The 12,464-nt window shown below is 38.2% G+C and overlaps 1 protein-coding gene across 1 annotated transcript; it reads right to left on the bottom strand.

The window, feature by feature from the left end:
* Positions 1-378: 378 nt before the first annotated feature.
* apcdd1l (adenomatosis polyposis coli down-regulated 1-like) lies at positions 379-11,104 on the bottom strand. Its single transcript, XM_056750659.1, has 4 exons — positions 10,756-11,104; positions 3,049-3,232; positions 2,035-2,563; positions 379-1,780 (listed from the first exon to the last, which is right to left on the bottom strand). The coding sequence occupies exons 1-4, from the start codon at positions 10,814-10,816 to the stop codon at positions 1,013-1,015; spliced, it is 1,542 nt and encodes a 513-aa protein (XP_056606637.1). The 5' UTR covers positions 10,817-11,104; the 3' UTR covers positions 379-1,012.
* Between the last annotated feature and the right edge of the window lie 1,360 nt (positions 11,105-12,464).

Raw genomic sequence — 12,464 nt, 5'->3', positions numbered from 1 at the left:
AAAATACGTCTCCAGAATTTCTCAAATAATTATTTCAGTCTGTGAAAACCGAAAATCACATGCTCTACTGAGCTAAAACTGAATAGGCCTATGTTAAAAACGTCCTGTTTTTCCAAATAAACATGACTAGAGAACATGCAGAGTTCTGAGAAACTATGCTTCAGATATTGGTGCAAAGATGCGGTTTAACATGGAGGCCATGTGGTTTGTTCTTTGCGTATGGATTCAACATTGAATGTAAATTGAACCCGAAGGTGATGTTTGGATACGCCATACTGTAAATACACATAATAGCATGTAAAAACATACTTGTCCGAACAATCCTTTTTCGTCTCTTGATGCTAAGCTTGATATCTATTCAATTAAAATTGGTCTATGGAATTTCTTATCAAAAGTACTTTAATGGTAGCAATAAATATGTTCAAGGCACCCTCACCATTTTATAAGATTACATCTACATAACAATATTATGGGCGACATTGCCTTCCTTTAAAGACAACAGTCCGATGTTGAAATAATACAGAGTAATTTATGAGCGTCACCATCATGCCAAATGTAGTCCATATAAGCACTTCTACGCAACCAGGACAAGGTCTAAAAGAGAGGCTTTCGACCACCAACACATTTCTTGGACTGTTCTTGGTAAGCATCTGTAGTTTCCAGTCACCCAAATGTCCATTAGCCAATTTTTGTCTTTCGTAGTTTCACGTTGGAATGTTGATAAATGTTTTTGACCAAACGTTCATGCTTTGGATAGACATCAGTGTAACGATCTGTAATTCTTATCAAAACTAAACAACACTCCAAACGGCACACATTACATTTGAATGTATATATACTATGTGATTAGAAAAAAGTTCCTATGTACAGTTTTGTTTTATAAAAATCGTTCTATGGATAAAACTGTCATGGCACTCTCAAACACTGAACCGAACGATTTTCCTCTCCAATGGACAGGATTGTGTCAGGGTTTGGTGGCACCTTTATCCATCATGTTTTGGCAATTGATCAGTTAGATGAAGATTCCCAAGCTCAGTATGTTTACAACAACCAGAAGAATCATTGAAGAATACAGTGCCTTTGCAGAACTTGTCTTTGGTACCGTTGAACGTTCACTTTGGGAACTGTAGCGTAGCTCCAACCCGGTCACTGTACTACACCACACCATTGGCGTCTGAAAGGACGTTGGCCTTTTCGCAGGTCGGTCTGGGCTGGATCCATCGGTAGGCCGTTCCCCAACAAACAACAAGGGCTGCCTCTTATGATCAACCTCCATTTTAAATAACTCGTACTCTTTGTGAGGAAGTCCAATCGCCAGCGCCTCACAACCATCCGTCCAGGTTAGGTCTTGCTCAACACCTATTTCCCACCCGCCCACCTCCCCGCAACTTCCATTTTGCGATGAATTTAATTCCCGCAACAACGCCCGCTCAAACACGACCAATTTTGCCCGTGTCACTTTGAAAACAAGCTTGGTGGCGCCAAGTACTTTCACAGAGTTCCCTGTTTTGACATAATGCCCTGATGCAGACAGTGTAAAGCTAGGATGCCTGCACATTGGGTCGGAGTAATGTTGGTAGGAGCCCTCCCAGGTGCGTTGCTCCTCATTGAAAGCAAAAAAACGGGTGAGAAAGAGGATGGAAGGACGGGACTCGCAGCGTTGGCTCACCCAGCGCCCGTTTAGGTCCAGAGGGATGGATGTAGGTGAAGAGAGAACAGGCGGATGCTGTTCAGAGCCTCGGTAAACAAGTGCACACACTGGACATGGGTGGATGTGATGCTGAAAATAAAATAAAGCATTTTATAAATTTAATAATAATATGTTTGTGTACACTTTGAAGTGGTGGGCTGTTTCAACCTGAATAAACTCAGCCGTTGGTTGAGAACATGTCAACATTTGACCCAACAATGAATTGAAACAACCCAACATAGGTTCATGTAAACCCAACGGTTGAGTTCGCCCTTTTTTGACCCAACCATTAGTTTAATCAAGAGTTTAAGCAAGATTTACGTTAAGCTGGTCCTAACTCTCACCATAGCGTTCTGTAGAGGCTCCTGATATCCAGTCGGTCTATGATGAACCCTTTCATTCCAGTCTGTGTGTATGTCCCCTAAGAACAGCTCCTTCGCTGGCCTACTGTGAGAAGGATGATGGGTCTCGACCCTTAGCAACTCCAACTCCATCATGGAGAATCCAATGGCACCCAAGCAGTCCTTCTCTTCTTTTGCATTAAAGAGTTCATACAAACGATGACGCACCAGGTGTTCACCAGCTTTGAGACCCAGACATGAAGACGGCAGACGGGTAGAGAGATGATGGATGGCCTTTTGGCTATGAACCACCATTCCTACTTTATGGAGCTGATGCTCCGCCTCAGTCGCACCGTGGGTGATCCAGGAGGCCTGGCGGAGTCTCAGTTTTCCACGGATCACGAGGGAGTAGGAAGGTGTGTGGCAGTTGCTATCAGAATAGTAGTGTTGGAGAGCTCGGAAGAGACGCATTGGGCTTTGGTTGAAGGTGTAGGATCGAGTGAGGAATTCTGGACCGGGTCGCACCTCACACCTGAGAGATAGGAATTTTTATTGTAATTTTACAATTTTGTAATGTTATAGTGATAATATATCAAATTTCTTACACATATAATTATTTTCACTTTTAAAAAGCTGCTTCAAAAGGTACCTCGATGCTATAGAAGAACCTTTTGGTTCCTTAAATAACATTTAATATCTGAAGAATATTTCTGTTTCACAAAAGTTTCTTTGTGGCGAAAAAAGGCCTTCAGGTTATAAAAAAGTAAGAAATAGATGGTTCTTTACAGAACCTTTGACAGAATGGTTCTTTGTGGAACCAATAACGGTTGTTCTATGGCGTTGCTCTGAAAAACCTTTTACGTACCTTTAGTTTTAAGAGTTTAGTTTTAACAGTATATTAGATATTAAACTAATATACTGTCTCAATTATTAAGAATGATCAAAATGAATGTGCTTAAACGCAATGATATTTGTTCTTCATGTACTATTTGACAGAATGTGTTTTGGTTCTTCTACCTGCTTGACACCCATTGGCCGTCCAGCTTTGGCGGTACGATGGCTGTCATTCTTGCCTCCTTCTGCAGGTGGCGTAGATGAGCCTGGCACTGGGGTTCCCAAAACAGCTTTGTGCTAAGGTTACCGTTGTGTGTTAGGGGGGCGATGGGCACCTCCCACAGCTTGCTGCCCTTCACACACAAAACTGAAAAGAAACAGAAGGAAAATATCAGATGTCTGTAAACCAGACAGTGTGTGAGATTTAATTCAAGTCTGAATTATATCTACTCTTCTATGCTTTAATAGCATTTCATCAAGTTGTCCTGAAACATATGGAAACTATTTTATATCAAACTGTGGTTTAGGCTTTGACAGGGAACCCATCTTTTTAGGGGCTTAACTATTTGTTTTTATTTGACATGATTGCAGTTGTGAACCACATGGTAGTTACTTTTGCATGTGATGTGGCTTGAGTCAAAGGGATTTTTTATTTGTTTAGTTATCGATCACGTGGAAATGGTTGATTTATTTAAGTCTAAACACTTTGAAAATTGTTCAAATGATTCAAGATTTGCAGTTCCATGTCGGCAGCAAAAATAGTGTATATTTTTAAAACTAAAGGTGCTAACAAGAGATCTTTGAAGCAATGCAATGGTTTTTTGGTTCCCCAAAGAACCTTTCGGTCAAAGAAGTTCTTCCCTTTGTATAGTTTGTAGAACCTTTTTTAACTACAAAGAATAGAAATGTTCAGTGGTTGTTGAAGGTTTAATGTAGAACAATAGCATTAAAGGAATTGTTCAGCTAAAACAAAAAAAAATATCATTATTTATTCACCCTCATCTGGTTGTAAACCTGTTTCACTGTTTCTTCTGTGGAACACAAACGAAGATATTTTGAGAAATGTGGTATTATGATGATATAATGAGTCAACGGGGTCCCAAATTGTTTGGTTACCAACCAAATATATTCTTTTGTGTTCCGCAGTACAAAGAAAGCCAAACAGGTTTAGAATAACATGAAGGTGAATGAATAATTCAGATGAAAACATGCTAAATGAATATATCAAATTTGACAAAGTTAGCAAAATTCAATGTTTGAATGTTTTTAAAAACCCTTGTTTTAAGGGCTTTTGTGGGTATAGATGTTAAGCCAGTCCTCATCAAGCAATTATGTGGATTTTAGTTGCTTTTGCCAGTGTGAAATCATTTCACGAGGTCCAAGTTTGCATTACTGCTCCTGATGTCTTCTGATGACTCTGCAGCCACATTTCCATATAAATTAAATCATCAAAACCGCTTGAAAACACTTCAAAAAGCTTCAGTTGCTCCGTGCAACAGCAATAAAAAAAACTAAAAGAAGAACATTTCACAGAATTCTGTTGAAGTGGAAGTGGTTGACGGATTTTGCATTTTTTCTGTAATTTTCCATGTAATGAAACGCGATGAGGACGATTAGAGCCACGTATAGACTATAGATCCTAACCCTGCTCCGACCACGTTTTGTGGTAAGAAGGGTGAGGGGGTTACAGGTTTGGCACATCACTTCAATCAAGCGACGTCTTCAAGGGGATGGGAAGGGATGTTTGCAGGGGGCCAATGATAACAACAATTTTTGACACTTTTTTTAAACGGTTTGAAATGCAAACACACTCCCAGCGTGTGAGGAGTGAGGTAAGCAAACACGGTACTGGGCAGCTTTGTTTGAGTTTTAAATCTCCTTCCCGTAGACCTGACCACAGACCTGTCCTTGAGTAAGATCTTTTATGGCGTAGTGAACCTAATAAGCAGAGAAAGAGAGAGAGAGCGGAGGATTTTGAAAGAGGTTGTGTTGAGAAAATGTGTTGAATGCATGAAGAGGAGTGTTTCACAATGATACAAATAAATGTGCTTGCTCTTCTATCAAATTGCCTTGAAAGATTGAGGGTGGGATGGAGAAAACCTGGCCAAGAGGATTATTTAGGACCTTATTTTTTTCTGGAAGATGTCAAACTCGAAATGATTGCAATGTAGGGGAGGTAACCACACAAAAAGATGTCTAGATCACACTTCACCAAATACAAATAAAAAAGTCAGAAATAAAAATATTCATGTTTCATGAACCGACATTACTATAATAGTGTAATTTGTATACATAATTTAATCAAATACTACTTGTTGTCATAATCAATAAGCAGTTTGTACACAACATCAAAGGTTTTTCAATGCTCACTGCATGTTTTATAAAACCATCTGTTCATATTTTAGGATTCGCACATTTTTTTGCCTTTAAAGGCAATGCTTTGATGCTGAACTAAGACACTTTACAGAGAAGGACTGTATATAGTGAGTCATTTCACCATCTTGTAACAGTAGAACAGCTCAATTGATAATAGTTTTATTAGTCTAAATCAGTTGAAAGAAAAGGGATTTTATTTCCATTTGTTAGCTCTAAACCCATCTGATTGCATTTATTGAGCATGTCAGAGGTTGTTTGCTGTCTAAATGAGGGAATTATTTCCTCATGCTGTTTGGAAAGAATCCACCCTCTTCTGCACTAAGGGATATTTTCCGATATTAGGGGTAAGATTTAAAAACAACAGATCTATTGCCTGCACTTATAACAACATGATAATTTTAAATGCAGTTTGTGTGTTTTATTATTGTGCTCTTTTGATAGTTACACAGGGCCTTAATCAAGCTGATTTTCTTTTATGTCTTTTTAACTTTAGGCAGGCCTTTGTTATAACATGCGTTTGGATAACTTTTTGCTAGTAGTTACACAATTGACCCTATTTACTGGTTTATAACATGCTCCTTATTTTGTGTATGATTCATACAGATGATATGCATACAATTTCCCTATAACGAACTGACAATTCTTTTTACAGTTAGTAGCGCCGTAATGTAATACATCCTATGGACAGTTTGCAAAAATCTACAACAATGCAAATTGTACATGTTAAAAGGAATCTTGGGTATGTAGAGATGTAGCCTATGACTTTATAAATTAACAATGACATTGACTTTATGAATGTGAGATTCATAAACTTCGAAAAACAAATGTACTCTGAGGACGCCATTTTTTTTGTCAAACTCAGTGACGTCAAATGGTTTCAACCTAAACCTGTTCTCTTAACGCTACAGCGAAGCACTCAAGTTTTTCACATATAACAGTAAAATATGAGACGTAAAACGTATATAAATACGTATAAATACACAGGGACAGTAGGTGGTGGTGTGTCCTCTGGACACAAGCCAGCATGACTGCCATATAAAAGATTGCATTCAGTAATGGTCTGTTTTAGAAAAACATGCATTAGATCAGAGCTTTAAACTACCGTCTTTAAGACTATTTAAGACATCATCAACCACCATTATCGTATACTGTACAAATAATGAGACAAGATAAACACAATATTAAGATGCTTGCGATTTGATTAATATTCTATATTATTGCTCCCGTCGTGACAAAGGTAGGCTTCTGATGTAATAAATCAACATCAAAAAGTCAAAATCTGGATAAAATTAATTTTCAATGGCTTAAACATCATCTATAGGAAATTCGCAATGATTTTGTTTCTGAACAACCATATTAAAATGTACACCAAATAGCATCTTTATTTTCTTTATCAATTATTTTAGCATTGTTTTTATATATTTTTTTTAATCATAAATCACCTTATATTAACAGAAGAACTGATAGTGTGTCGGTGTTCAGTTTGACCGCGCGTGCGTGCAACCATTTTACGTCATCGAAGAAGAACATGGCGGGCTCCTTAAGGTTAAAATTGAGAAATTAGATTTTTCTTTTAAAGAAGTTAAAATGTTTGACGTGTTTCTAACGACAAATGCATGTTGTGTAAGGCTATTACAACGTATTAAGCCATACATCTCTCTATAGCCTGAGTTAATTTTAAGTCAATCAAAACGTTGATTTGGTGGCTGACGTCACCAAAATCATCGCCCCTCCCACCAGCTGCAATGCTTCCTAAAATCCAATCCACAGATACAATTCTTGCCCTCTCTCTACTTATTAATTTGAAAAAAAGTGGTCAAGGGACTCAAGCAAGGTGGTCGTATTTTTTAAAGTATATTTATTCATTACTTTAGCAAGAGACGCAGTGACGTTCTCGTGTATTTCCGGTGTCTGTACCAGGTAAGTTTGCTGTACATGATATTAACCACCAGAGGGGGCTGCGGTCGAATGTGTGTGTGGTCTCCAGAGGAGAGCCGAAGTAAACTACCTGTCTTAATATCCCCTGCATATAACACACACTAGAGACATTGATTTATTGAAGAAGACAGACTGGGAAGTGGGCCTCTGACACTGTTAATTTGTTTGTTTTTATTTGTCATTTCACATTTAGCAGCTTCTCTCTCTCTCCCCCCACTAATGCATCAGTCCTGAGTTACCAAAATTAAAAAATCCTCTTTCTCTCTCAGTCTCCTTTCCTGCAGTTATTTGCAGCCAGCACATGAACACCTGCATGTTTTTTATTGAAATGTTTTTTCCTGGCACTCAATTTTGGGCATGAATACATTTGGTAGTGTGTTATTGAAATATGTCAAAAATTGAGTGTAAAAATCGTATTTCTTTCTTAACCTTACATTGGAATTCCATGTAAATACGATGGTGCACTGAAATAGCTATATGGAAATCAAACAAATACCCTTTTCTCACCTGAACCTAAAAATACAGTTTTTGTATTTTATACCATTTAAATCTTTTTACATGATTTAAAATGAAGTAGAAAGATGTAAGGCTTTTACGCCGAAGAATAGAAGAAGCCCATTGGAACATTCTTTAAATCATGCTGTGATCACATAGATCATCAGGTTTCGCAAAAGCTCGGCTGTCATGAAAGCATAAAAAGGAACATACCAAGCACTAGCACATTCTAAAATTCATGATCATTCTTCACTTTAACGTTTCACTAGAGATTATTATTGTACCAAGTATTGTGCCTGCTTCTCGCATCAGATTCCTGTATGAAGCTGCTTTTGTGCAGCCCTCTCCTCACTCCCACCCACCTCAGATTTGATAGCGTTCCCTGATGAAAAAAATCACCACCATTTACACCTCATTAACTTCACAGAGAGCTCAGATTTCGTGCACTCTCTCTTCCTCTCTCTCTGTCACTTTATCTTTGTCTGATGAAGTACAGTCAAGGTATACGTTTCAGACACTAAAATCTGTGCACGTGTGTGTGCAAGCCTTTGGTTTCTGTGCATACGTTTATTTAAAAATTGGAATAATATGTGATTGTGTATTTATGTTTTGTAATTATGGACTAATATAATACGTTTCATTTTTTGAGGAGTTCAGGGGTCATGTGAAGGAAGGTTTTTCTGCCCCCAAGTTGTCTGTTTCTTTATCGGTTTGCAGGATTTTTGTCTTTTCATGAACGTTACATCAACTTAATCCAGCAGTGGTGTTTATTTACAGTAAATAAAGCCGGATTTGGAGAAAGCAAACTATCAGGTACCCCCAAGGGTGTCTTCGGGTTTGGTTAACTCAACACCTCTTCGATAAAGGCTAAATAATGACAACACAATTTAAGGTATAGTTAACTTAATCTGAACTCAAAATTGTATTATAGTAGATTGCAACATCTTGCTGAGTGAAGCATTAACAACTGCATTAAATAGTCGGTGTAAAATACAAGTTGGGTTTAGCAAATAATTCTATAGTTGATATTTAATTTAGAATAAATAAAAGTAGTTTTAACATTACGTCTGTTGTTTTAACCCATGGTTGGGTAAAATATAGTCCTTTTGAGGTTAATTCATCGATTGCGTTTGTCTATATCTTGTCAAACCATGGGTTAAATCTAGCCTGCAATTAGACTGCACTCCATAACTTTTAAAGCAAAGCTCAAGATTTTACTGCCCAGTTTACACGCAATTCTGCTTGCTTAGATGTTTAGTGGACGGTCTGATCTTTCACTTCTAAAGTTGATTGATGGCTGCGCATCCTTTTTTAAGTTTACGCCTATTATCCATGAACGCCAGGCAGTCATTGTCTCATCTCTTCTGCTTATTATTCATGTTTTTATTGAACACCGGACAGATCTCAAAGCACACACACATAAAAAAAGAAAATGATGAAAAGAAGAAAAGGACCAGACGTAGTCGAGCGGTTGCTTGGCGCTGTCAACAATAGCGGAGGAAAAGTTATGGTAGAGATTGCATGTTAATACTGGAATGTCTTCATGCTAATAGTCTGTGTGGAAGCATCATTTCTTGTAAAATGAGCAATTTTCCAATATTTTCCCTTTTGAATCAAAATAGACAATGTTGTAGCCAACCACAATACAGCATCACATTAGCATCTGTTTGGTCAGATTATAAAAGCGGACACATGTTACACATTTGCAGAAAAGTAATATAATGCCATTTAATGAAAGAAAAAAGAAGCACATTTGCGTTAAGGCGCAGACACTAACCCACGGGGTCACGGGTAATTGCGCCAGACTTTTTCCCGTTCTCTGTGGGCGGCCTGATAGTGAGAACAGAAGCCTATTGCTTTCTTCATCAGCCTAACCATCCCTGACTGAAAGGTAGGATAAAGAAACAGGGCGGTAGAAGAAAAACAGCCTGTAAATGGCATAGGAACAGAGGGGGTCATTAATGCTATTGGGCTGTTACTCTGATCATTATTTTAATGGTGGCATTAGTTCCAGGGCTGCGATTTGCTTTCAGGGGAAACAATGGGCGTCTCTACGCCCCTGCTTACTTTAAAAGGGGCCGGAACAAAAACTGGAGTCCGGGGCCCGTGGAGTAGACTGACAGGTGAAAAGATTAGTACACAGGGAAAGGTGAGAAGAAAATCACGGAGTCAAGGCGAACTGTCTGTCTCTATGGTAAAGCATTTATATGAGGACGTCTTGAAAACTCCAGGGAGCTCTTTAGACCCACCTGAAGGGGACATATAAAATGTTCAAAAGGCTAGGAAAGTTTACCCACATGAAGCTACACAACTGATCTTGAGTTAAATGTTTTGAAATGATCTTTAATGCATATTAATTTATTTAATTCCTGTTCAATTAAATTGCTGTTGAATGTGTTGCTTTTCCAGAAAAACAGAACTTTTTTGCTTTTTCAATTATTGGCAATTTAAGGGTGTTTTAAAATGGTCTCAGGGTGTGAATGTTAAATTATCGTTTATTATAATTATTTAAAAAAAGCATATTTTTTTGGGAGCCGTTAATCATCCTTATAATTTAAAGTACATCAGTGCCAAGAATAAAGATGCAGTAAAACATCTCTTGATCAAACGCAGCAAGAAAATGCTCAGACTTGTTGGTCACTGTAATGAATGTGTTTAGCTTGGCTGCTTTTGAAAATCACAGCCTTTCATTCACATGGTAACAGTCATTTCTGTTTTAAAGATTCTCACAAAGCACATTTGTAAATAAAAACATTTGGCGAATCAACAATAAGTGTTGCTCCTGTTTGAACGATCTCTAAACATTCAAAAAGTTCTTCCGATAAGCATCATATTTTTTCAAGGCAGCAGTGCATGTTAATTTAGAGAAAATATAAAGATGTTTTTGTGGCATCAAGCTGTAAAAACATTTCTTAAAAGTGCAACGCAAAAAGACTACAACGATTGAGAAGTTCAATTGAAAAAGGTAATCATTTTACTCCTTTTAAAAAAATGACATGTTTTACATAAATTTGTAAAACCTCTAAAGAATAAATCAACATCCGACACAAATAAACGAGGTAAGAGAACGTGTTTACTGACCTTGCACCAGACACACCATCCAAAATCTCCTCAGCAGGTGAATAAGTCTCTCTCCAGCCATGATCAGACACTCACACTCTCCAAAACACTTAAATATAAATACAGAATTTAAAAGAGTAAAATGTCCCGTGCCGGCCGGTCACGTTGAAATGACCAGTTATGCAGAAAAACGTAATCCACTTTCAAAGAGTTTCATCTCGAGTGCGGTCTTTTAGCGTGAAGTTTTCCATTCATGATAGGACTCCGTGACTTCAGTTTGTAAAAGCGACTTGAACGTCTGTCACTTGTGGGTTGTGTGCTGTCTCTGGCAATGTTAAACCTGTGCAGGACTTGTATGCAGTCTGTCTGTATGGGAAACTGAGCTAAGAGGAATGAGAGTATGTTGGAGCGAGGGAGGAGTAAAACAGCAGAGAGAGAGAGAGAGAGGAGGAGGGAACTTGTGACCTCCCAACATTAACCCTCTGGGGAACATTCAGAGCAAGGTGCAGGATGGCATCATCAAAGCCAAAACCTGACCACAATATTCAATTAAACTTCAGTGTGTTCATTTTACACATACACGTACACTGTTTTACAGATGCAAAGCAAGCAGAAAGTTTCCTGCATATACTTTTTATTCCTCTACCCCACACTATATTTAGGGCATTGAAAGAGCCGTGGCATTGCGCCATTTGAGTATAAAGATTTATTTATTTGCCATTTGAGGTAAGCATGTTGGAATCCCAACTTGAGCCTCACAACCGCTGTGGGTTTGGAAAAACAATACGGTATAGATAACAGAACGAGTGTGCAGTCCAAAAAAATAAATTAGGGATTATGTGGCATAATATTCAAAACGATGCTTCACAGAGCCATATCTCCGTATGATTTTTTTTTTACAAATAATTCTTTCAATTTCAGCTCCAATGAATCAGGTTTGGAAGAACATGGTGGTCTGGGTGGTTGGTAGATGTGGTATTACAAATGGTATGTGAGATAAATAAAGTTTATTTAGAAACATGAATGTTTTTCTAACGCAACTTAAAAAGTTTTTTTTTAACGCTGCAGCCAGTGTTCATTTATGATGTGGGGTTTGTGTGTTTTCATTAAAATCGTTGTTTACTCAATTCTATAGAAATCTTCGAAGACAGGAGCTGGGATGTGTTATGAGACAGGTGAGGTCAATTAAACCTTCGATTCACCAAATGCCAACGGTCACTAGCTGATTTCTGGATGCTCATGTCACTCAGTGATGTTGGCGTTGTGGCCATTTGAGTAATGTGTTTGTTGCAGTCAGACGTGATGAGTGAGAACAGAATTGGACGGCGGATGTAACCCTGAAGAGTGCCAGACCGTGTTCTGAGTTTCACCGCTTGTGGTTTAGTCTGATGAGAAAATCCAGTATCCTGTAACCGATGCAGCTGCATGGGCTCGGCCGCACACATTTCCTGAGCTTTTAAGAGCAAAACCATCACTGAAGCGCACAGCTTAAGGTAACGGTCAGCACAGATCATGTTTTACAGGGAGGGAATGGGTTTTGGGCCAGGGCACCATCTGTAGACTGAGGCACAGCTGCGTATTTTTCATTCGGGAAATCAAAAGTTTGTCATATTTTTCATGCATCAGGCATGAAAGAGATTTGAGGTTGCTGAAAAATGATTGTGTTTCTTTATATATGTAAATCAAATCCTTCTGCACAAATTTGGTTCAGATTGAATATCCTGTTTAAA

This window comes from Triplophysa dalaica, chromosome 6, assembly GCF_015846415.1.
Source record: "Triplophysa dalaica isolate WHDGS20190420 chromosome 6, ASM1584641v1, whole genome shotgun sequence".
In the NCBI taxonomy this organism is placed as follows: domain Eukaryota; kingdom Metazoa; phylum Chordata; class Actinopteri; order Cypriniformes; family Nemacheilidae; genus Triplophysa; species Triplophysa dalaica.
Note: the sequence above shows the minus strand (reverse complement) of the source record. Positions and strands in the feature narration are given on the sequence as shown.